General features: G+C 46.5%; 1 protein-coding gene across 5 annotated transcripts in view; it reads left to right on the forward strand.

The window, feature by feature from the left end:
* The window catches only part of EIPR1 (EARP complex and GARP complex interacting protein 1), a 186,933-nt gene that overhangs the window by 14,425 nt on the left and 146,553 nt on the right, over positions 1-25,955 (forward strand). For 4 of the 5 annotated variants that reach the window (XM_004028772.4, XM_063696081.1, XM_055378706.2 and 1 more), the window contains one exon: positions 9,529-9,612. In XM_004028772.4, coding sequence (XP_004028821.1) covers positions 9,529-9,612 — 84 coding nt within the window. Of the gene's footprint in view, positions 1-9,528; positions 9,613-23,763; positions 23,876-25,955 lie in introns of those variants that run through there. The other variant, XM_019021485.3, reaches the window with a different exon arrangement.

The following is a 25,955-nucleotide window of genomic DNA, read 5'->3' on the forward strand; positions in this document are numbered from 1 at the left end:
ATATCTATTCAGATCTTTTGCCCATTTTTTAATTGAGTTACTTTGGTGTTTTTTTTTTTTTTTTTTGCTATTGAGTTGTCTGAGCTTCTTATCTGTTGTGGTTATTAATCGCTTGACAGATGGATATTTGCAAATCTTTACCCCATTCTGTGTCTTCTTTTCTTTTCTTATCTATTTATGTTTTTGAGGCACGGTCTCACTCTGTCAAGCAGGCTGGAGTGCAGGGGTGCAGTCTCTGCTCATTGCAGCCTTGGCACTCAAGCCTCCCACCTCAGCCTCCTGAGCAGTTGGGACTACAGGCACACACCTCCACACTTGGCTGACTTTTATATTTTATGTAGAGACGGGATTTCACCTTGTTGCCCAGGCTGGTCCCAAATTCTTGAGCTCAAGCCATTCGCCCACCTTGGCCTCCGTCAGTATTGGGATTATAGGCATGAGCCACCATGCTTGGCTGCTTTTCTTCTCTTCCCTGTTTTTAGAAAGATGATTCCTTCATTAAGTTTTATGATTTTTGTTGATATGTTTGATTACAATTTTCAGCCATCATGTGTCAATACTTCCCGGTTTGTGTTTTCCATCCTTTGATGTCTTTTTTTGTTTTTCTTCCCTGCCGGTCTCCCTTTGTAGTGCCTTTGTTTGGCACCTGTGCTCGTTTCTTTTGATCGCTGGTCTTTTCATGGTGAATCTTTTCCTGGTCCAGCAGGATCTGTATGTGGAGCTGGGCCCGGCCCCTATCGCAGGCTGGCAGGAATGCTGACGACATACTGTTGTGTTTGTGAGGAAATTCTTTGAGCTGTCATTTACCCCAAGCCCAAGGAGAAGGGCAGATGCAGGCCGCCCAGGATGCAACACCTCTCCCCTCAGCTTGAAGAGCCAGAAACAGCTTCCTGAAAAGACACCCGGCAACCCTGCCTGCCCTACTCTCCTTCCTACCATGTGTATGGGAAGTACCTGCCCCCAGCCTGGGCACCTGTTGCTGTCGTCCCCTCCAGGGTTTCAGCATTGCTTCCAGGGCATGCATGTGGTCTAGGGACTGCTCCCCGGGGCGTGCGGACCTGTGGCTCCCCCAGCCCGCCTCCAGCACCTGCTCCTTCCTGACCTCAGCAGCCAATGCCCTCTGTCTTCAGATACTATGCCTTTGGATTATAGATATTTCTAAGTTTCACTGTAGATGGAGTTTATATTTCTGTTTTTTCTTCTCCTTTTTTTTTTTTTTTTTGAGACAGAGTCTCGCTCTGTCACCCAGGCTGGAGTGCAGTGGGGTGATCTCCTTCCTGCTTTTGTGTGATTTCCCAGAGTCTGACAGGAAAGAAATGAAGCCTTCAGCCCACCGCTTAAAACCTGAAGTCCAGATTTGACTTGATAAAGTAGCTTTTGTGGCGAGGTTTAGGGTAAAAACTGGAACATGGACTCAGTCAGGAAAATTGGTTAAGAGGTTGTTAAAATGTAATTTAAGCACCGAATGGGGAGAGGAGGGTGGGGATGGAGAGCGCTGGAAAAGTCAGAGCCCAGGTATTGGGTGTAGGGCTGGGGGGAGGGGCTCACCCCCATGTGTATGAATGAATGGGGCAGGCTGGAGGGAGGGGCACATCCCCCTGTGTATGAATGGGGCAGGCTGTGCAGAAGGGGCTCACCCCTGTGTGTATGAATGGGGCAGGCTGGGAGGGAGGGGCTCATCCCCTTGTGCATGAATGGGGCAAGCTGTGGGGGAGGGGCTCACCACCCCCCTCCCTGCCTCCCCTCCTCCTCGCTGTGTGTATGAATGGGGCAGGCTGGGAGGGAGGGGCTCATCCCCGTGCGATGAAAGGGGCTGGCGGGACTAGGGAGGGACAGGGACCAGAAGGGTAGTTGAGGTCCAAGCTTAGTCGAGTGGACGTGCCCAGGGGCGCTTAGTGCGGGTCTGGCTCAGGCAGTTTAGGAGGTGCCTGGGCACCAGATTCGCATTTGGAAAGCATGGGCCTAACTTACAGAAAAGGGAGCATGCCAAAGAGGAAGGTGTGGATGAGAAAAGTCAGAATCGAACTCCAGAAGCAAAAATGTAGGTGAAGGGAGAAAGAAGAGCAGGAGGCGATTGGGAAGGCCTTGCAGGGTGTGCAGATGGTGGAGGTGCCCGTGTGAGGGAGTCCAAGGGCTTGGGCAGGGTCAGAGGGTGGAGGTGCCCGTGTGAGGGAGTCCAAGGGCTTGTGCAGGGTCAGAGGGTGGAGGTGCCCGTGTGAGGGAGTCCAAGGGCTTGGGCAGGGTCAGATGGTGGAGGTGCCCGTGTGAGGGAGTCCAAGGGCTTGGGCAGGGTCAGAGGGTGGAGGTGCCCGTGTGAGGGAGTCCAAGGGCTTGGGCAGGGTCAGATGGTGGAGGTGCCCGTGTGAGGGAGTCCGAGGGCTTGGGCAGGGTCAGCGGGTGGAGGTGCCCGTGTGAAGGAGTCCGAGGGCTTGGGCAGGGTCAGCGGGTGGAGGTGCCCGTGTGAGGGAGTCCAAGGGCAGGATTGGGGCTGGAGGCGGCTGTTGGGTCTGACAGTTGGGTGACTCTGATGACTGAGTGGAGGTCAGGTCAGCACAGGGTGAGGAACTGGGCGCAGCTGGCTGGAAGGGCTGGAAGAGCACTCCTCGCCTGCTTACCCATTGTTACATCTGCTGTGAGTGGAAGGACAGAGATAGGGCAGTAGTTTGGGAGGGACATCGAGTCAAAGACAGTTTTTTTTTTTTCCAAGGAGAAAGGGACATGTGAGCTGTTAACTAAGAAGCCAGAGAAGAGAGAGAGGTGAGAGCAGAATGGCTGCTATGGGGGTTTCCTGGAAGTCAGAGATGGCTCTGTTTCCTTGGGGACCTGTGAAGTGAGTTCTTTCCTTGCAGCTTAGGGGGTTGGGCTTGCACCAGGGGCTTGCAAAGAGATTACAGGTAATATCTGCCCCAGGCAATACAAAATGGAGGAGGTGAGGGTGGAATGAAAGCCCCTTAGCTACGTGGAAAGGCTTGGACTTCAACGGGTAAGTGCAGGAGCGAATGAATGAATGTGTGGTAGGGCTTCTGGGCTCTCAGAAATAGAGCATCATCACCTCAGTTCTCCTGGAGGGTTTATTTTCCTTTTAATGCACTTCAATTCTTTGACTGCATTTTTTCTTTTGGGTGTAGGAGATGAGAAATGGGTATTTAGGTAACACAGAATGGGGAAGTTAGGACTTTGCCCCCTTTCCTTCTTTTCCTTTTTTTCTTCTCTTCTCTTCCTCCCTCCTCCCTTCTCCTCCCCTTCCTTCCCCCTCCCCTTTCCCCATACTTTCCTCTTTCTAAGGGTCATCCTGGTGATTGGTGAGCAGCGCTTTGTAGCAGTCCTTTCTGGAGGGAGACTCTTAGTGTAGGAGAGCAGGTTCATCTGCCCCTGGCCTGTGTCTGCCCTGCTTCAAGCTGAAGCCCCTCTCCACCTGCCCTTGTTAAACCTTCCAAGTGGAGAATTCTGATAGCAAAGCTTTAATGGACACGGTTTGCTACCTGTTTCTGGAAACCACTTACTTGCTTAACCTAGTGAGCAAATGAATACAGTTTTGAGTTTCCCAAGGGAATGGTGTGTGCTCAGTTAATATGTCTAGGTACTGATATTTCTACCTACTCTTAAGTAGTTGTAAGGTTCCTGATGATTCTTTCCTGCTACAATCCTGAACTCTCAGCATTTCCAATTCCTTTGCCTGGTTTGGTTCCCTACAGGGTGGTGGCAGACTAGAAATTTGGCTTTGTGAGAAAAATGCCTTGGCCTTTCTTTCTTTCTTTCTTTCTTTTTTTTTTTGAGTTGGAGTCTCACTCTTGTCACCTAGGCTGGAGTGCAATGGCACGATCTAGGTTCACTGCAACCTCTGCCTCCCTGGTTCAAGCAATTCTCCTGCCTTAGCCTCTTGAGTAGCTGAGATTACAGGCGCTCACCACCACGCCCAGCTAAGTTTTGTGTTTTTAGTAGAGACGGGGTTTCACCATGTTGGCCAAGCTGGTCTCGAACTCCTGACCTCAGGTGATCCGCTCGCCTTGGCCTCCCAAAGTGTTGGGATTACAGGCGTGAGCCACTGTACCCAGACTTGCCTTGGCCTTTCTTTATGAGAACTGGGGAAAATACACAGAATTTTTAGTATAAAGGGACCTATGTTCCAGCTTCTACCAAATGTGCCATTTGTGTTGTCAGCTACCCTACTTTACCATGAGAGAGCCATAGCCGGGCTGAACGTTGGGAGTGTGGGTTCTTTTTCCCCTTTGGTAGCTTTGAGGCAGAGGCGAAGTCACATGACCTTGCTTGTCCTCAGTTTCTTTATGTACTAAATGGGAATAATCTGCATCCTGTCTTCTGTGTACTTCATTGAATTATGAGGATGAACCAAGACAGAATGTGTGAAAATGTTTTTTGACATATTATACTATAAAAATTTGATCTTTTACAATAAGGTCATTGAAACACCTGTAAAACGATCATTCTGACTAGACTTAGTGGTCATTTTATCATTACTTTAATCAAAGAGGTAGAATTATACACATGGAGATCGGTCACCAGAATGGCCCAAATTAAATAATTTTTGGAAAGCTCTTAAATTAAACTTTATTTCACCGTGATTTTTAAAGATACATTTTAGATAGGTCTATACAAATGATTCTCCACTTCCATTTTTTTTTTAAAGAAGTGTCTTTTCTTGTATGAGCTTGAATAAGATAGTTTCAAATTTGCAATGCTTTTCCAAAACTGCAGCCTCTTCACTCCGTCTGAAACAGATGATCTATTTAGACTTGTTTTTCTGCCTGCTTACCATGATTCCTCTCCAGGTATGCAGCTCTCGGCTCTGCAGATTGCTTTAGAGTGGAGTAAGTTGAATACTGGTTCATTGTTGTCACTCAAGCAGCTTCTGCATTTTCTGACTTGCCCTTCGTTTTTCAGTATAGTAGCCACTGATACAATTTACTTATTTTTGGTTTTCTTCTATTTTAAAGTGATGGCATTTAATCCTGCCTTCTGTCTAACTTTGAGCTCCTGGGTTCATTTTGGTAAATGTTAATATGTTGTTATTATGGTCTGTGCCAGTGTTTTTGATACTTAATCGTCTATCATCTTGTCTTTTAATCTTTTTGAGTGTTTGTCTCCTCTCTCCTAATGAGAGTCCAAGTTTCCTGAGGGCAGAGGTGGCACCTCGTACCTCTTTGATGCCTCCACAGCACCTGCTACTAGGCAACCCTTCATCACTGACTTGAGGCATAGACAAGCTTTTCTGTGGAAAATAATCATTCCCTTTGAGGTGGGTCCTCTCCTGGGTGCTATTTTTGGGGGCTTTTGGGCTTTTTAACGTCTAGGGTGATGCCACAGTCCTGCATTTGAAAATCCTGGGGTTCTTGTCTGAAGGTGGACCTGTCCCGGTGTTCTCTTTCCTGACCTGGGGCTCAGCCTTGGAGTAGTCAGGGCTTTGTCTTTCAGGAATGGCTTGCCCTCCTGCTCATCAGAGTCATCTTTCTCCAAGCCAGAGCTGTTTAAATTGGATAGCGTCAGAGGCTCTGTGAACTTGCTGATAATTATATGCAAAATTTTCTGTGCATATATGCACATTTTTGGCAGAAGGCCTATAACTTTATGAGTCTAAAGCTCCAAAAATTGTCCGGGGAAGTTGCAGCAGAGGGTAGAGGAATACCGGCAGTGGGAGCCTTAAATGTGTCTTGAAGAGCTGAATTGGCTCACACAGATATTTTCTTCAGGTGTCTAATCATGGAATGTTGCTCTAGACATGTGTATTCTTGGTTTTATTGAAATGTATTTTAGCTGTTGAAGTTTTGTGCTGCTATTTTGGGAAGATTGGGAACATAGATAATATTGGTTATGTTTTCTAAGAACAGTTCATGAAATTGTTCTCTCTCAAGTTTTTTGCAGTGGACACCCAAGAGATGTCCTTGTTTTGCTCTAGTTGTGGAAACCAAGTCAAAACTAGGCAGACTAAATGGTCAGGGCAACAGTTCACTTGTTTCTCTTACCCGGTTTTGAAAGAAATGAATCAAAACACCAGAAAGAACATGTAAGAGTTGGATGTGACTGCCGAGGAGGTGGGAAGTGGGTGTCAGGTGTATTCGGAGCTCCGTATGGGAAGGGGGCGTGACCGAATGGGGGCATTTAGTGAGCTATAGGATGCAGGGTTAGTTTCCTGTTGCTGCCATAACAAATTCCCATAAACGTAGTGGCTCAAAATAACATAATTTTATTATTTTACGGTTCTGTAGGTCAGAAACCCAAAATGAATCTCCCTGGGCTAAAGTCGAGACATAAGTAGGTCTCTGTTACTTCCTGGAGGCACTAGGGGAGAATCTGTGTCTTCACCTTTTTTAACTTTCAGAGGCACCCACATTCCTTGGCTCACAGACTCTGGTAAAAGAAAAACTTCAGCTGAATTAAATTTAAAGGAGTTTAATTGAACAATGATCAATTCGTGAATTGGGCAGCCCCCAGAATCACAGCAGATTCAGAGAGACTCCAGGGATGCCTTGTGGTCAGAACAAATTTATAAACAAATAAAGGGAAGTGACATACAGAAATGGGAAGTGAGGTACAGAAACAGCTGGATGGGTTACAGGCTGGCATTTGCCTTATTTGAACACAGTTTGAACACTCAGCAGTGTATGAGTGGTTGAAGTATGGCTGCTGGGATTGGCCAAGACTCAGTTGTTACAGGTGCATACTCCTAAGTTAGGTTCTCAATCTTGTCTGCATATTAAGGTAGGTTATGTTTCATCCACAAGGACTCAAATATAGAAGCATGGAGTCCTTCTCAGGCCATATTTAGTTTGCTTTAACAACTCCCTCATTCATCTCTAAATCCAGCAACAGCCACTGGGTCCTCCTCAGAGCTACCATTGTTACTGGTGGAGGGTGTGCAGGTTCTTGGCATCTTGAGAAAAGAACTGGACAAAACAAAGTGAGGAAAGAATGAAGCAACAAATGCAGAGAGTTACTGAAAATGAAAGTACGCTCCATGGGGTGGGATTGGGCCGAGCAGCTGCTCAAGGGCCCTGAATGCAGAATCTTCTCAGGACCAAATACCTGCTAGAGGTTTCCCATTGGCCACTTGGTGTTTACCCCATGTAAATGAAGTGATGGCCCACAATCAGTGTGATTGGTTGTAGAAAGCAACCAATCAGAGCAACCAATCAGAGGCTACAGTGAAGTTACAAAGTTACAGCTTTATGTAAACATCTGATTAGTTGCAAAAAGCAACCAATCAGAGGTACTTTCAATTTCCCTACTGCCATGCAGAAAAGGTGAGGGTTTGCAAAGGGTGTAGTCTCTGGTCTTTTGGTTACTTGGGTGGGGAAAATTAGTGTTTTCCTTTCAGTTTAGTTCTAGGAAGTCAGCGTGAATTGGCCTTAGGTTCCCTGCCTCCAGACCCTGTTCTCCTGCCTCACCACCTCTCTGATTCTCTTTTCTGTGGTCACATTTCTCTGGGGCTACAGCCAGGGAAGGTTTTCTGATTTCAGTGACCCATGCGATTAAATAATCCAGGAGAGCCTCCTCATCTCAAGGTCCTTAATCCAAGCACATCAGCAGAGTCCCTTTACCGCGTAAGTTCACATTCACAGGTTCTGGGGATTAGAATGTGGATATGGGTGGAGGGCCATTATTATGCTGGCCACGGGAACTTGATCCAGGTGCAGCTAATGCTTGTCCTAAAACAGATGGATTTGAATTTATAAGCCTGCAGTGCTAGTCACAGCTCTAGTAACCAGTTGTACAACTTTTTCCTCTAAGCCTCAGATTCATCACCTGAGATCTTAGTTTTATTTTCTAATTATTAAACATATTAACCATAGCTATTGCAATTCAGGCTGTTGTATACAGCCTACATTTCTCTTTCAGGAAATCCAACCACTTCTGAGATTGTTGGGGGCTGATAGCTCTCAGCTGGGCCCTGCTCCAGGAATTGCCCTCAGCTGAACAGAGGCACTTTGCCCAAGGTCACACCCCTCCTCAGGAAAAGCCTGCATCCAGTGACTGACCCATGGGGGTAGGGGTTGGGTGGTATAAAACCCCGGCCATCTGGCCTTAACTCTGAAGGGCCGTCCGGCTCCAGAGCTCCCCATTGGATTGGCTGAGGCCTCCATTGCAGATGTGATGCATTTCATCTTCTCCCTCAGCCCAGCCCTTCCTCCTTCACCCCAACATGGAATAGTTCCCAAGAGCACTCTCTAGTAAGTCTCCTTTACATACCGTTAGAACTTTAGAGCTTGCTTCCCAGGGACCCTGTTTGAATCCTCTGTAGCCCTTTTTCTGTTGGTTGTTGTTTCTTTTGGTTTTTGATCATGTGGTTTTGTTTTATTGTATGACTGGCTATTTTAATTAATTATTTATTCATTTTATTTTATTTAGACAGGGTCTTGTTCAGTCACCCAGGCTAGAGTGCGGTGGTTTGATCATGGCTTATGGTAACCTCAAACTCCTGGGCTCAAGTGATCCTCCTGCCCCAGCCTCTTGAGCAGCTAAGTCAACAGGCACGAGCCACCATTCCCAGATGATTTTTACAATTTTTTTTGCAGAGATAGAGTCTTGCTATATTGCCCAGATTGGTTGGCCAGAACTCCTGGCCTCAAGTGATCTTACTGCCTCAGTCTCCCAAAGTGCTGAGATTAGAGGTGTGAGCCACCATGCTTGGCCTTATGACTGGCTATTTTTGATTAAATGTTGAACATTTTTCGGTGTCAGATTTTAGACTTGGGATGTTATCTTCCTCCAGAGGACTGACTTCTGGCGGGAGGCTGGCTAGCCTAAGAGCACTGGCCTGCTCCAATCAGGATTGAGATGATTTGGAGCTTTAGCCTGTGCAGGTTGGTCTGATTCTCATTTGCCTTCACTCCTGGGCTGTACACCTGTGGGGTTAGTGCTTTACAGGCTTTTCTCCCAGGTGGGCCCTGTGCTTGGGTTTTTGTGCCCTGAGCTCCACGAGTCTGTCAAAGCTCCCGTCAGCATCAGCCTATCAGCCAGGCTTTCCAGACTGGCAGGTGCCTTTAGGTGAAGAGTGACCAGGTGCTGGGCTTCCCCACTAGGCTTCCTCCTGTCCTGGATCTTGGCATTTCTTTGTTGCCTTGGTAGTTATCTGAGGCTGTGAAACAGATTCAGGTTATTCTTTTAGTTTTTCTAGTTGTTATCTGCAGAAGAGTTGGTTTAAACCCCCTACTCTGCTATTGCTGGAAGCTATTTTCTGCTGTATTGTTGAAGTATAATTTGTTTAACCAGTCTTTTACTGTTGAAATAATAGTTTTACTAAAAATTAATTTAAACATTGATGTGTAGATAATTTACATCTTTATTGCTTAATTTTGTACCCATTTACAATGATTTCCATATGCAAATTTGAAGTGGAATTGTGTTGAAAGTGTGCAAAAGTCAAAGGCTTTTAATACATATTTCTAAATTGCTTTCCAGACACTCTGTACTAATTTATACTTTATCAACAGTAGATGAGATAAACTGCCTTTTTAATCTCTATTAAATCTAACTTCATAAATGTGCATGTGTTTTTCTTCCCTCCTGCAGGCACGTGCCTTAACACCTCAAACTGCAGAAACAGATGCCATTCGGTTTTTGGTTGGGACGCAGTCTCTTAAATATGATAATCAGGTAACTATTTTTGACAAATGTATACATGATCATTACTAAGCCTATTCTTAGTTTTATAACCATTTTGCTCTGATTTTCCAGCAGCATTTGAGAAATTAATGCCACATAAACAAAATAAAACTTTCATTTGGATTTAAGTCTATCTTCAAATCAAAGAATATTATCCATCTATATGTATCGACTGTGTTCAGTAATTTAAACTTCCTCTGTTTGGCATGACTTTCGTAGTCTTGTTTGGCTCTTGTGGTTATATAGATTTGGCTTTATGAGCAATTGAGAAGCAAGGATATATGGTCACCACTACCCCTTCTTGGCCTGTGGATTACTTCTTTAATTGCTCATAGAACTCTTTCTAGGTGAGTGTGGGGTGTGTCACAACCTCATCCCCACTTGACCCAGGCCACTTGATCTGTCACTGCCCCTTGATCCAGGTGGGGATACAGATGGGACCCTTTGGTGTTCTGGTCACTGTAGCGGACACTTAGGAGATCGGATTCGGTTCATGGCCTGGCAGTAACCACGTGACCTTGAGCACACGGATTCCCCTTGCTGGACTCCATTTTCCTCATTGCTAAAGTGGAGATTAAAATGAGATGCCGTGGTGATTGCAAAGATGTGCATTGTCTTTGACACTGGGAAAATGTGCGGGAGGCCATGTCAGACATGGTCTAGGGCTTCTGTCCGGCTTATCTGATCACACAGGGGAAATGGCATTCAAATAGCTGTCGAAGAATACGCAGGCCTGGATAGGATGTAGTGAAACTGTTGCTCTCGTATGTCAATAAAGATTTAAAGTCGGCATAGTCATTGGCAGCTAGTTCAGTGATACATCCTTAGAGCTTCATAAATAAATGTTTATATACTTAATCTGTAATTCCTGTATCCCAAACCTAGGAAAAATCATTATACATGAAGAATATTAATTATAATGATACTTATAGTTATAAAAACTTACAAGCAATCAGAATATCAAAATGCGTGAATGTTAGGTTGAACAATATGAAATTGCCACTTGTAATGGCAGATTCATACACTTCCCTCAGGTTGAATCTGGGTACTCACAGTGAATAGTATTCCCTTATTATACTCATTAAAAGTTACAGACTCCTAAGAAACGTGACAACTTAAGAATCGTTAGATGATTTGGTGGGATGTTAAAATTGTGCTTACAGTATGATCAACGTGGTGTAAAAAAGCAAAGTGCACAATTGAATCTCTTCTTAGAATAAAGACTGGAAGGAAATAGGCCAAAAAGGACTAAAAATTGAGCCAAGGGTTATCTTCAGATGCTTTTCACAGGGGATGTATTCCAAGACCACCCAGTGGATGCCAGGAAACCTTGGTGAGTACTGAACCCTAAACATAACATGCTTTTTCCTATACTTACATATAGTTAAAGTTTAAGGTATAAATTAGGCACAACAAAAGCTTAACAACATAACTAATAAAAACACAATGATTATTAGTTATGAAAGTTATATGAATATGGTCTCTGTCTGTCAGAACACCTTACTGTACTATACTCACCCTTCTTCTGGTTTTTTTTTTTTGAGACAGAGTTTCACTCTGTTGCCCAGGCTAGAGTGCAATGGCACGATCTCAGCTCACTGCAACCTCCGCCTCCCAGGTTGAAGTGATTCTCCTGCCTCAGCCTCCTGAGTGGCTGGGATTACAGGCATGCACCACCACGCCCAGCTAATTTTTGTATTTTTAGTAGAGACGGGGTTTCACCATGTTGGCCAGGCTGGTCTCAAACTCCTGACCTCAGGTTATCTGCTGGCCTCAGCCTCCCAAAGTGTTGGGATTGCAGGCGTGAGCCACTGCACCCGGCCACTCACCCTTTTTCTTGAGAAGATGTGCAATAATATAAGGCCTGCGTGATGAGATGAAGTGAGGGGAATGACATAGGCATTGTGATGTAGCGTTAGGCTATTACTGACCTTCTGAGGATATGTCAGCAGCAGGAGTATCTGTTTTGGGTGATCCGGATCATCAAGCCATAAGGTGTTGATGGTTAGATGTCAGGAACAGACAGTGTGGGTGGGTGGCTCAGGGGCAGGTAGCTTCTGTAGCATGGATATGCTGATCAAAGGTGTTGGGAACAGACAGTGTGGGTGGCTCAGGGGCAGGTCGCTTCTGTAGCATGGATATGCTGATCAAAGGTGTCAGGAACAGACAGTGTGGGTGGCTCAGGGGCAGGTAGCTTCTGTAGCATGGATATGCTGATCAAAGGTGTCGGGAACAGACAGTGTGGGTGGCTCAGGGGCAGGTCACTTTTGTAGCATGGATATGCTGATCAAAGGTGTCAGGAACAGACAGTGTGGGTGGCTCAGGGGCAGGTAGCTTCTGTAGCATGGATACGCTGATCAAAGGTGTCAGGAACAGACAGTGTGGGTGGCTCAGGGGCAGGTAGCTTCTGTAGCATGGATATGCTGATCAAAGGTGTCGGGAACAGACAGTGTGGGTGGCTCAGGGGCAGGTAGCTTCTGTAGCATGGATATGCTGATCAAAGGGATGACTCACGTTTCGGGTAGGATGGAGTGGGATGGCTCCAGACTTCACCACACTACTCAGAATGGTGTGTGATTTAGACTTATGAATTGCTTATTTCTGGAATTTTTCATTTAATATTTTTGTGTTAACACTTGACCACAGGTAACTGAAACCTGAGAAAGCAAAACCTCAAATTGGGATGAGGTGGGGGCAACATCTATTCAGGATGTAAAATTCTTTTCTTTCTAATGTTTTGTTTTCCGAATGTGTATATATGTATGTGTGTTACTTTTCTACTGGAAAAAATATAAGAAGGGAATTACTTATTTATAAAAATAGTTACCAATGGCCACCTGAAAAGGAACGAGGACCCACCATGAAGATGGCCTGTGGTTTCAGGGATGGTGCCTACAGGGGAGTTGGGGAGTAAAACCCACATGGGAGATAGTGGCACAGAGATAGGATGGGAGGCATGCCAGTCTGCCTTCCAAATGCAGCTTCAGAAAGCAGAAGTCAGCAGAAACCCAGGAATTCAACACAAAATGGGGCCATGGAAAGCATGATAGTTATGAGCAAATTACTGTGTACCTGTTCTTAGCCAGAATGTAGTAATGGCATTTCCATTTGGTAATGACATTAATGAAGAACCATTGGTACCAAAGTTATCAAAATAGAAGAAATAAGAAGAGGCCAGGTGTGGTCGCTCACGCATGTAGTCCCAGCACTTCGGGAGGCCAAGGCGGGTGGATCACTTGAGGTGAAGAGTTCAAGACCAGCCTGGCCAACATGGTGAAACCCTGTCTCTACTAAAAATACAAAAATTAGCTGGGTGTGGTGGCACGCACCTGTAATCCCAGCTACTTAGAAGGCTGAGGCATGAGAATCACTTGACAACTGGGAAGATGGAGGTTGCAGTGAGCCGAGATCGCACCACTGCACCCCAGGCTGGGTGACAGAGCGAGACTCTGTCTAAAAAAAAAAAAAAAAAATCACCCAAAATGACAAAGTGTTTTAATCTACCTTAATTTGTTTTTTTTTTTTTTGGAACGAAGTAACATTCAATTAATTATTTTAAAGAAGCTTTCCAGTTTTTCTGTCTCCTTTCTTCTAAATTGAAGAGTTCTGATAATTACTCAGATTAGTTTCCCAGGATCTTATTTTTTTGAGTCAACAGGATGTTTTATTACATACCTCATGTATTTCCACACTTGCCTGCAGTTGTCTGTGTGTGAATCCGTATGGTAGGTATGAAGCTGTGTTTTTGACTTGCTGGTTTTGTCTTTCTGTTTCTGGTAAAGGCATGTGACATTGTTGAGCTGTTCATTCATTCATCCACTCAACAAATGCTTACTTCGTAGATTAACAGAACTCTTTAATTCCTCTTTTTTACGTGCTGGGTACACAAAACCTGAACAGATATTCGTGTCCTGAGTTCAGTGTTTAGTGACATGGTGAAATGGACAAGCAGATATTCATAGTACTATTAGTATTACCATCTGGTATATTTTGGCCCTGTGTCCGTACCCGAATCTCATGTTAAATTGTAATCCCCAGTTTTGAGGAAGGGGCCTGGTTGGAGGTGATTGGATCATGGGCGTGGATTCCCCCCTTGATGTTCTCGTGACAGTGAGTGAGTTATCACAGGTCTGATTGTTTGAAAGGGTGTGGCACATCCCCGTTCATGCTCTCTCCTATTGCTATGTGAAGATGTGCCTGCTTCCCATTCACCCTTCTGCTGTGATTGTAAGTTGCCTTAGGCCTCTCCAGCCATGTCCCCTGTATAGCCTGTGGCACTGTGAGTCAATTAAACCTCTTTTCTTTATAAACTACCCAGTATCAGGTAGTTTTTTTTTTTTTTTTTTTTGAGACAGAGTCTTACTCTCTCACCCAGGCTGGAGTGCAGTGGCGTGATCTCGGCTCACTGCAACCTCTGCCTCCCAGGTTCAAGCGATTCTCCTGCCTCAGGCTCCCAAGCGATTACAGGCACAGGCCACCACGCCCAGCTAATTTTTGTATTTTTAGTAGAGACAGGGTTTTGCCATGTTTACCAGGCTGGTCTCAAACTCCTGACTTCAGGTGATCTGCCCGCCTTGGCCTCCCAAAGTGCTGGGATTACAGGCGTGAGCCACCGTACCTGGCCTCAGGTAGTTCTTTATAGCAGTGTGAGAACAGACTAATACACCATCTCACAGTATTCTCTGTGTCCCCATCTTGCGGTGTGCTTCCTGGCCCTGTCTTGCAGCATCCTCCCTGTCCCCATCTCCCAGCATGCTCCCTGTCCCCATCTCACAGCATCCTCCCTGTCCCCATCTCCCAGCATGCTCCCTGTCCCTGTCTCCCAGCATCCTCCCTGTCCCTGTCTCCCAGCATCCTCCCTGTCCCTGTCTCCCCACGTCCTCCCTGTCCCCGTCTCCTGGCATGCTCCCTGTCTCTGTCTGGCAGCATCCTCCCTGTCCTGGTCTCCCAGCGTCCTCCTTATCCCCGTCTTGTGGTGGTATTGTGCAGTTCTTTGGCTGCTGTTTGCCCTGGGTCTGTTTGGAGCCTCCCCGGAGCTGGCTGTATGGGTGGTGCTGGCACTGAGATCAGTAAAGCAGGCCCTGCGCTCACACTCTTCCCAGGGCTCACAGTTGGCTGAGGCTTGTGGAGTCGGGGAGGTGGGCGAGTGGCTGGAGGAGACAGCTGGTCCTGGAGCAGGGCCGGTTAGGGCTGGTTCCCACATGCTGCCTCAGTCAGCAGGACAGGTTTTCTGGTGAGGCAGGTGGCCCCACACAGTGTGGAGCTGGTGCGTGGCAGAATCGGGACTGAAACCTGCGTGTCTGCCTCTCTCTGCTCACTTCCCTCTCCTTTGAATTTGCAGTTCAGCTCTGAGGCATGTGCCATGGGTATGCTCTTGCACCTGAATGTACACTTTTGTACAGACACACGTGGAAAGGGTGCACCCGTGCTGTTGCCATGCCGTGTCTCTGTGGGGTGAGATGTCCTGAAAATCAGGACAGCTCCATCCTGAACAACCTGGGCCCCATGGTTCCGGCTGCGAGCAGCCCGCCTGTGCGCATGTGCACAGACCAGGAGAGACGCCGGGAAGGCTCCACTGGCTGTGGACTGCAGCCCTGCCCCTGCCTTCTGTGACAATGGAGTCTGGTCTCCTCCTGCACAGTCGGAAGCCGCCGTCCCTCACTCTGGAGCTCCAGCTCTCCTGGGGAGTGGTGGCTGGGAAGGGTTAATAGCTCCTGGTGTTGCCTCAGGCCCTCGCTCCTTTCGGTCATTAATTCCCTGGAAAATGCCCTGTACCTGCATCGTTACTGCATAATGCAGCTGCGCTATCTTTCTGAAAATGTGGGGACTGTCACAGTTGCTGACTTTCCTCTGAGGGATGAACTGATTTGTGTCTGTTTCCTCCTGTGGGACAGGACTCTGTCATAGCTCCCTGTGCTTAGGTGGGACAAGGATTTCTGGGGTCCTTGCTCGCTTTCTGGGGTTCTCCTTTGAGGAGGAGCTGGAGTTCTTCCTGGGGGGTGTGATCATGGCTTAGCATGGGCAGGAATGAGGAACTGCGACCTGAGGCCTGTAAGTGCTTCTGCATTTCCCACAGACTTTCCCTGTATATTGGTAACCCCCTCTTTCTCATGTAGATAAGAGATGAGTCTTAATCTTCCTCTGGAGACCTCTGGGAGTGCCATGGTGACAAAGAGGACCGGCTTTGCCTCTTCTAACATGGAAGCATTGCCCCGGTGGCCAGGGTCCTCGTCAGTGGAAAGACTGATGTCACAGAAGGGCAGCGACAGAGCAGCTCGTTTCCTCCCCTGGGTAACGTCTTAGTTTCTCAGCTCAGCTGCGCGGTTCTGCATCTGGTTCTGCATCTGTTTTGATTCGTGATAGCTTTGTTCCTGCAGCCCCTCTGATTTGTGACAACTTTGTTCCTGCAGCCCCCGCTGCCTGCAAGTCCTGTTCTCACCTGTGCTCAGAATCACCAGGGTGCTTGGTCAACATTCAGATTCCCAGCCCCACTCTAGGCTAACTGAGCCTTGATTTCTTCCCCGCTCCTCCTGCTCTTTCCTCCCTCACCCTTCTCTCTTCCTTTAATGGTAAAAGGACCTGGTTGCCCACTGAAGCATCACAGGGTAGCCTGGCTTCCTTTCGATGAGGCCTGATCCAGAGGCTCCAGCCTGTCACTAAGCGTCCCTGACTCGCATTTCTGTTTCTTACTGTCTTCAGTGTGAGCTTCATCTTCAGGGGTCCTGTATTTTTAGGGTACATCCCTAGATGGTCTGCCATACTTGGAAATTCTTTGTTTTTTTCCAGCTTTCAAGTTCAGATCTAACATACAAAGTGCTCTCTGATATTCCCCTTTTCCCTCACTCTTGAAGAATCGGTTTGACCCTGTATCAGTCTGTTTTCATGCTGCTGATAAAGACATACCCGAGACGGGAAAGAAAAAGAGGTTTAATGGACTCACAGTTCCACATGGCTGGGGAGGCCTCACAATCATGGTGGAAGGCAAGGAGGAGCAAGTCACATCTTACATGGATGGCGGCAAGCAAAGAGAGCTTGTGCAGGGAAACTCCACCTTATAAAACCATCAGATCTCGTGAGACTTATTCACTATTAGGAGAACAGCATGGGAAAGAACTGCCCCCATGATTCGATTGTCTCCCACCAGGTTCGTCCCACAACACATGGGAATTCAAGATGAGATTTGGGTGGGGACATAGTCAAACCATATCACACCCTCAGGTCTGTTGGTGTATTAGGCCATTCTTGCATTGCTATGTAGAAATACCCGAGACTGGGTAATTCATGAAGAAAAGAGGTTTAATGGTTCTGCAGGCCGTACAGGAAGCATGGCTCTGGCATCTGCTTCTGCGACGGCCTCAGGAAGCTTCCAGTCATGGCGGAAGGCGAAGTGGGAGCAGGCACATCACATGGCGAGGGCGGGAGCAAAGAGTGAGGGGGAGCGCCACACACTTCAATGGCCAGATATCAGAAGAACTCACTATCATGAAGACAGCACCCAGCCGTGAGGCATCTGCCACCAGGATCTAAACACCTCCTAACCAGGCCCTGCCTCCAGCACTGGGGATTACAATTCAACATGAGGTTTCCATAGGGACAAATTTCCAAACTATATCAGGTGACATTCCTGTAAGTGTTCAGCTGGAAGGGCTCTTCGGGTTTGAGGAGAAATTTATGATTTTTGTCCAAGGTTTTTGAGTCCTGATCTCTCCTACAAATAGCTTCTATCGTCTTTTCTGTGAAGTCTTTCCTTTTCCGCCCCCTTTTCAATTCCTGAGCTGGAACTAATTGATGCCTTTTCTCTAGTCTTATCTGTCTTTGTGTATGCATGCCTCTAAAATAAGTCTTCATGTTATAGGATTCCTGTTACTTCTATTGTGTATTTATTTTTCTCCAAATTCTTTGACACCTTGCCATCCCTGACACATATTGTGAGGCCAAGGACCATTCACTGCTGTGTCCTTTCAATGCCTGGTGCTGAGCAGGTTGTCGGATGGATGTATTTTAAGGAAAGTCACAAACTTTTGTAATAATTAGTTCTACTGCAGCAAACATACTCACTTTTCACAAGTAAACCTTGTGATGTTCTATTGGGCATCTATTACATTCTCAGACAAACATTGGCTTTCTGTCTAGAGAAGTCACGCTATCCAGAAACCCCATGCCTGGCCATCCACTTCCGGGATTTTGCTGCAAATTCCACCAGATTCCCTGGTGTCCATATCAATGAGCATTGGGTCAAAACCCATAGCCAGTTTCATCTGTCCCACCAGAGTCACAAGGAGTCAACGCCCAGAATCTCCCATGGGCCCTGCTGCCGCCCTTGAGCCAGCTCCCGAGTGGTGGCCCTCCCGCACGGGCCTATGCTCGGTTTGTGGGGTGTAGGGGGTGGGCAGGGTGTCTGTCACTGCTTCGGATGAACAAAACATGCTGGGAGAAGTGGTGTGGACTCTGGACCATAGGGTTTCCCCAGTCATCTGTTTCATAAGGGTTTCCTTAACGCATTTCTCTGGCACGGTGGTGGTGGTGGTGGTTTTCACTGGACTTCTGTACCAAGAGCAAGTCATATGTGTGCACCAGTATAAACCAAGGGAAAGATTAACATGGTGCCCTATTTCCCTCTTCTGTGTGCACCAAGCTAGATCTAGGGAAAGATAAGCGTGGTGCCCGGGGGCCGCATTCCCTTCCTACATGTGCATCCGTGTAAAGAGAAACAGAAGTGTAGTGCCACGGTGCCACCTCCCACTGTGCACTTTCTTTTTTATTTTCCTCTGTGAATTGTACCCCACTTTGCTTTCGGAGAATTTTGGTCTCACTATATATATACATATTTTTCTTTCTTTTTTTTTTTTTTTTCAGACAGAGTCTCGCTCTATTGCCTAGGCTGGAGTGCCGTGGTGTGACCTCAGCTTACTAAAACCTCTGCCTCCCAGTTTCAAGTGATTCTCCTGCCTCGGCCTCCTGAATAGCGGGGATCACAGGCATGCACCACCATGCCCAGCTAATTTTTATATTTTTAGTAGAGACGGGGTTTCACCATGTTGGCCAGGCTAGTCTTGAACTCCTGACCTCAGGTGATCCACCCACCTCACCATCTCAGGTGATCCACAGTCCCAAAGTGCTGGGATTATAGGTGTGAGCCACTGCACCTGTCCTGGTCTCAATATATTGATTATGCCCCAATAATTTTTTTTTTATAGAGTTCTACTTATATCTTTCTGATTTTTAGAGTGAGAGGCAGCTCCCCACTGGAAGGAAGAGCCAGTACTTCAGCCCTGTTCTCTGCTACCAGAGGCAGCTGGTGGCATTCCAGTGACCCAGTTAGGTTCCAGCCTCCCCCGCAGCCCTTGACCACGCACTGCACAGGCTGTGTCACTTTCTGCACAGTTCTGAGCAACATGCTTCTAGGGCACAGGGAGCTTCTGGAATGTGGAGTCTTTTTTCTCTCCCACTGCCGAGTGTACTGTTTGGGCTTCATGGGCAAGGGCTATTAATACCCTATGCTTTAATTGCCTAACAGAGAAGTATTAATATGTTTAGGGAAATGGTGGTTATTGTATGGGGCTCATAAGCACTGGAAAAAGAGTTATTAAGTATGTTACAGATTTTCCAGTGCTTATGAGCCTGGCCTGGCCAATATGATGAAACCCTGTCTCTACTAAAAATACAAAAATTAGCTGGGCGTGATGGTGCCTGCCTGTAGTTGCAACTACTCAGGAGGCTGAGGCAGGAGAATCATTTGAACTGGGGAGGTGGAGGTTGCAGTGAGCCGAGATCGCACCACTGGACTCTAGCCTGGGAGACAGAGTAAGACTCTGTCTCAAAAAAAAAAAAAAAAAAAGAACCAGTATGTGTTTCTATTAGAACAAAAGGATCTTAGAGATGTAGTTTCCTAAATGTACAAATGCTGAGAGGGGCCCAGGTATACAAAGAGCCCACAAAAGGTTAGTGGCTTGCCCAGGGTCACACAGCCAGGAATGGCAGAATCCAAATGAGAAACCAGGTCTCTTGATTGGCAGGTCACGTTCATGTCAGCACTGAGCTGAAGCGTGAAGCCGACTAGAGTAGAAACTGTGCTTTCAGAATCACATGCTGTAACCAGGGGTAAAGAAAACCAGCGATATGGGCCCATGGCTTGTTCTGTCCAGGATCTGGTCACAGGCAGTATTCAGTATTCTGCATAACTCTTAAGGAATTGCCATTGGGCAGGTGGGTTTTAGTCATGGATGACGTGGCAGGGACGGTGTCTCCTGTCATCTGCCTGGTGGCCGTCAGGATGAGAGCTGGGGGGGGTTTGCCATCAGCGGCCGAGGGAATCTCCTGCCTCTGGGGAAGCCATTGGATCATTCACTTTCCCTAGGCGGGTGGCTCTTGATTTTTTAATATCCAGTCTTATTTATATGTGGTATTTTTTGTTTTTATTTTTTTCTGTAGAGATGGGATCTTGCCCTGTTGCCCAGGCTTGTCTTGACCTCCTGGGCTCAAGCCATCCTCCTCCTGCCTCAGCCCTGCAAAGTGCTGGGATCACAAGTGTGAGCCACCGTGCCTGGCCCTTTTTTTTTTTTTAAATTCTCAAGAGTTTTTAAACTTTCAGTTTAGAAGCGCAGATGAAATGGACAGTGTGATGGCCTCAGCTCTGTACTCGGCAGCCTGGCCCCGCAGCTCTGTACTCGGTGGCCCGGCCCCACAGCTCTGTACTCGGTGGCCTGGCCCCACAGCTCTGTACTCGGCAGCCTGGCCCTGGGCTGTGGCCACACAGCATTTCTCTCCAAGCCCCGATTCTTCCAGAAAAGGAGGGAGAGGTGATTAAGTTCATCTTCATGGACTTCCTAACAAATTTTTATAACTCTTTATTCTTAATCTTTACAGTGTCACCTATAGCCTTAGCCCAGCACTGGTAAAATCAACTTTAAAAATTTTAATGATGATTCGAAATACATGAGTTTGATCTTTATTATAAACGATTAACACATTAAAAAGTCCAATGTGGCTTGAAAAGTTTAAAGTAACATTTAAGTACTGCTCACATGGCGACCGCCTTTGCAGACCTGCCTAGCTGGTGTTAATGGGTCTTTCTTTTGGGCCCTGGTAATCTTTTGCACTCACCTTAGTTACGGTGTTTCTTTCTCGCATTGCTTGTTTTCGGAGCCGGCCTGTACCTGCGTATGTTTATTCAACAAAACAGTTGTTTATACTTTCAGGTGAGCTGGGTGTAGGGTGGTGCCCTGAGAACAGAGAGTTGAGGTACTGGTTCTTCCTTCCAGCTGGGAGCTGCCTCTCACTCTGGCTTGCTGCCGCCCTGCAGAGTGCATCCACAGGGCAGGTGGCGGGGCTGCAGAGCTCGCATGCCAGGACCAGGGGCTCCCGTAGGCCTGGCTGTGCCGTGTCTAACTGGAGGAGCCCAGGCCCTCCACTCTTCAAGCCTCGATCTTTTCACCTGTAGATTGTGATTAATAGTAATGTATTATAGGGCTGTTTTAAGGATTAAGGCACTAAAGTGTGTAAGATACTTCACATAGTGCCTGGTGCAATATAAATTTCAGCCATTACTTTATTTTGCTCCTGGTGGTTGATGGCATCCTGTTTGAACAGCCCCGAGTTAAAACAGTTCATGAAGATGTGTACTTGCACTACTCTATGAATCAACCATAAAATGAGGATATGTGGGAAAATCTCAAGACTCATCAGGCTTAGCAATGAAGGTTAAAGACCGTTTCTATTGCAGTGTACCAGATTAGGAGACATGGGCTTGGGAGGAACGTGGATCCCCCCTCTGCCTTGTGCGTGCTCGCTGGCTGGAAGAGGTGAACCTGGAGGAGATGCGCGCATCCAGGAGCTGAGTCCCATTGGAAAGCTGTGCCTTGTGTCTTCACAAGAAGGAAAACAGCTTTATGGGAAGAAAGGCGGGCCCAGGTGGAGGCAGAGCCTGTGGGGAGGCAGGAGACTGGGAGAGAGGGTCTGCTGAGACCTGCAGCCAGGCCGAGGGGCCAGCTTGGGGGCTGCGCCGCACTGTCCTGAAGAGCCCAGAAAGCCCCCGGCTGCGCCTGCTGCCCTGGTTCATTTCAGGGGAGCAGATTTGCAAAGTAGTGCATTTAAGTGCATCCCTTTTTTCAGTGCTAATGGACTTCCTGACAAGTAGGAAATGTGAAAAATACTGAGGAAAAAAATTCCCTAGCAATACAAAAATTACTTCTAATTTGCTATATCACCTTGTGGTCTGTGTTCCTGTGTGACGGTATTATATAATCACATGCCATTTTATAGCCTGCTTTTAAAATGTAATACTCTTGTAACATTTTTGGTATTAATAATTGCTCTTAATCATAACTTTTAAAGCTATATAACATTTCATAATACACTTTTTTTGTTCATTTATTCTTTGGGGCAGATTTCACAAAATCAAATTATTGTTTCAGTTTCAACATTTATGTAGTTCTTATTTACATATTATAACAAACCTAAAAGAATTGGACAAGTTATAATCCGGATCAATTCTATCATAGAATTCCCTGTATTGGTTGCTATCACTTAGAAAAAGTTGGCTAATATAATAAATATTAATTATTATGATGAAATTCTCATTTTTAAATTTTTGAGTCATTGGTTATAATAAAGAATAAATTTTCTTCATGTATTTGTTACTAGTTTTTATTCTAATGTGTTTCTGCCTGTAAGATATAACTATAACTTAACATGCATCCAAGTGCACGCATCCAGAATGTGCTACTGGGGACATCTTTACACATGCATTCACCGGTTCCCCACGCCCACGTACCCATACCCATGATGCACCCACACCCTCCCACACACCTCCCACACGCCTGCGCCTGCCTCACACCCACACATACGTGCACATTCACACCCATGTACACCCACCATACCCATGTACCCACAGACCCTCACACACACCCTTACATACACACCTGCACCTGCCTCACACTCTCACCCCCTCCACACACAGCTGCACCTCCCCCACACCCACACCCGCACACATACATGCATAGACCACGTACCCATGCTCCCACACACGCACTCCCACGCACATACACGCATAGACTGTGTACCCATGCTCCCACACACAGGTGCACACTTGCATGCACACATGCCCACACCCACGTGCACCCGTGTCACTGCCATGAAGGACACCCCAGCAGTCCCCTCAGATTCCTGGAGTCTGGGCCAACTCCAGGCCTACGGTGAATGGTCTCTGTCGTTACCTCAGTTGGTTTTGCCTGAGGTAATCGCACAAGGTGCTCCTTCTTGTGTCTGATTTTTTCTCACTCAGCATTGTCTGTGCGTGTGTTGTTGTTACTCGTCATTACTGTGAGAATTGCATTTGTGAATATACCACAACTGATTTACCCATTCTATTGTGGAGTTGTTTTTTTTTTTTTTTTTTTTGAGGCAGGATCTCGCTCTGTCACCCAGGCTGGAGTGCAGTGGCGTGATCTCGGCTCACTGCACCTCCCCCTCCAGGCTTCAAGTGATTCTTCTGCCTCAGTCCCCCAAGTAGTTGAGATTATAGATGACTGCCACTACGCCCGGCTAATTTTTATATTTTTAGTAGAGACGGGGTTTCACCATATTGGCCAGGCTGGTCTTCAACTCCTGACCTCAGGTGATCTACCCGTCTTGGCTTCCCAAAGTGCTGGGATTACAGGTGTCAGCCACCGCGCCTGGCCTACCCATTCTATTGTTGATGGACATCTGAGCTGTTTACTGCTTTGGCTATCATAAATATATCTGCTGTGAAAATTCTTGCACTTGCCTTTTCTTTGGTGTTTGTAGGGTCTATCCCCAATTGTAGAGATGTGGTTTCATGGGACACATGTGTTTCTGCCAAATGTTTTTCTCAATATCACTAAGTAATCATTTAATAACTAATAATATATTATAAAATGTGTAACAGGTCCACCGAGGAAACAAACTGTTCATAGGTAAACTTTCCTTGCGTGTGGAAAGGAAAAAGAGTACAATAAATTTTCACTTATAAAAACAAGTGCTGTGTTCGTTTCTCTGGTTCTTAGATGTGTGATTTGTAATTGGAAGCTGTTCACTGGGAATGTTTCTGAACCTGCTGTGGAAACTTCAGTTCCCCGAATGGAGAGGGCGGGCGCGCATGCTCCCTGGGCTCCTGCTCGGCCTCGGGCAAGCCGGCCATATTTGGCTTCTCCTTGGCCCCAGGACCCGGTGCTGGCGGCCCGCTCTACTCCTGGGAGATTGTGGTTCAGCTCACATGGCTCTGGGCACTGGCTGGGTATGAATTCCACTCTGAGCAAGTCCAGAATGACTCCCTGGGGTGACCTTGTATTAGTTCGTTCTCATATTGCTATTAAGAAATAGCTGATACCGGGTCATTGATAAAGAACAGAGGTTTTATTGGCTCACATTTCTGGAGCTGTTCAGGAAACATAGCAGCATCTGCTTCTGGAGAGGCCTCAGGAAACTTCCAATCATGGCGGAAGGCGAAAGGGGAGCAGCTGCCTCACGTGGCCGAAGCAGGAGCTAGGAGAGGGAAGACGCCACTAAGTTTTTTTGTTGTTGTTGAGACGGAGTCTCGCTCTGTCTCCCAGGCTGGAGTGCAGTGGCGCCATCTCGGCTCACTGCAAGCTCCGCCTCCCGGGTTCACGCCATTCTCCTGCCTCAGCCTCCCGAGTAGCTGGGATTACAGGTGCCCGCCACCACGCCCAGCTAATTTTTTGTATTTTTGGTAGAAACGGAGTTTCACTGTGGTGATCAGGCTGGTCTCAAATTCTTGACCTCAGGTGATCCGCCCGCCTCGGCCTCCCAAAGTGCTACAATTACAGGCGTGAGCCACCGCGCCCGGCCCATGCCACTCACTTTTAAATGACCAGGTCTCGGGAGAATTCACTATCGTGAGGATGGTACCAGGTGGGGATGGTGCTAACCCATTTGCGAAGGCCCATCCCCCATGATCCAGTCACCTCCCGCCAGGCCTCACGTCCGACACTGGGATTACAATTTGACGTGAGATTTGGACGGAACACAGATCCAAGCCATATCAGACTCTGAGAGGAGCAGTTGGAAATAATGAAACGGCCATCTGAGGCCTGGGTGATGTGTAGGTGCTACTGGGTATCGTGGAGACAGTTTAAAAATAGCATTTAATGTTAGATTGCAAACGTATTGCAGAGTGCGCCAGGCACAGTCAGTCCCAGACCTAGTTAGGCAAAAAATGTTAAAAGTGCAAATAAAGCACAAAGAAGTAAAGGAAAACCACCTATAATTCCACCATCCAGACACCACTCAGGTACCAGCTGGTTCTCATTTGGACACACGTACATTTTTAAAACAAAACAAAAAAAAGGATGTAGCATTCATACAGTTTCTTTTGTGTATTCTCTTCTAAAACATATATTACATCGTTCCATGCCACTGAGTAGTCTACAGTACACCAAATGGCGTCACAATATTACCATCAAATACTGCAATTTATTTGAACAGTTTCCTATTACTAAACATTTAGGTGACTTCTAATTTTTTTTATTTCAATAATCAATGCCATAGTAAACGTACTTGGATATAAATCTTTTGTGCAGACCCATGAATATTTTCTTAGTACAAATTCACTTTTAAAAGAGGAATTATGTTTTCTCATTGACTTGGGTATTGGTAAGAAATTAAATGTGAAATCATTTTAATTCCTCTAAAAATTATCCTGGAAAGCATGGAGATAGTATATTTAACTTTCTTATGGAGTGGCTAAAATGTTATCCTATTTAATATCATAAGATAATAGACACCAACGGCTGTTGGACTTGTTTTTGAAAAGAGGATAAAAGTGTGTGAATATACAGCCCTTTCTCACTCTCTCCCACCTTAATCATGTCTGAAGTATGAGTCGAGTTCTGCCCACTATAGACAGAGTGGGCCAGGCGTGGTCAGTCCCAGCCCTAATTAGGCAGTCGTGCCCTGCCGCGCCTGCCCTCCCCAGCAGCCGTGCAGCAGGCTGGGAGGACCTTGTTGATATGGACAGCCCTGGGCAGCTCTGGCCGTGACACCAACAGTGGCTCGGTCTTAGAGCCACTTGAGGACACAGCGTTTGGTGCCTTATTTCTTTAAGACTGGATATGACCGGACGGCAGTCTTATGTAGCTTGCAATCTTAAAAATGCTCCACAGGGATTTTCTAACTTGTCTTTGGAGAGGAGTCCAGTAAGAATTAAATTATAGAAGCACATACTGTTGGCATAATAACAATTAATTAAAGATGTATCTGTCATGAAATGTGCATGTGACTATTCTTTGTAATCATGATGTCTGATGAAGGTACTGAGGAAAGTGTTTGAGATCCTGATGTGCTCTTTTCTTGTATTT

Source organism: Gorilla gorilla, chromosome 12 (genome assembly GCF_029281585.2).
Source record: "Gorilla gorilla gorilla isolate KB3781 chromosome 12, NHGRI_mGorGor1-v2.1_pri, whole genome shotgun sequence".
Lineage (NCBI taxonomy): Eukaryota > Metazoa > Chordata > Mammalia > Primates > Hominidae > Gorilla > Gorilla gorilla.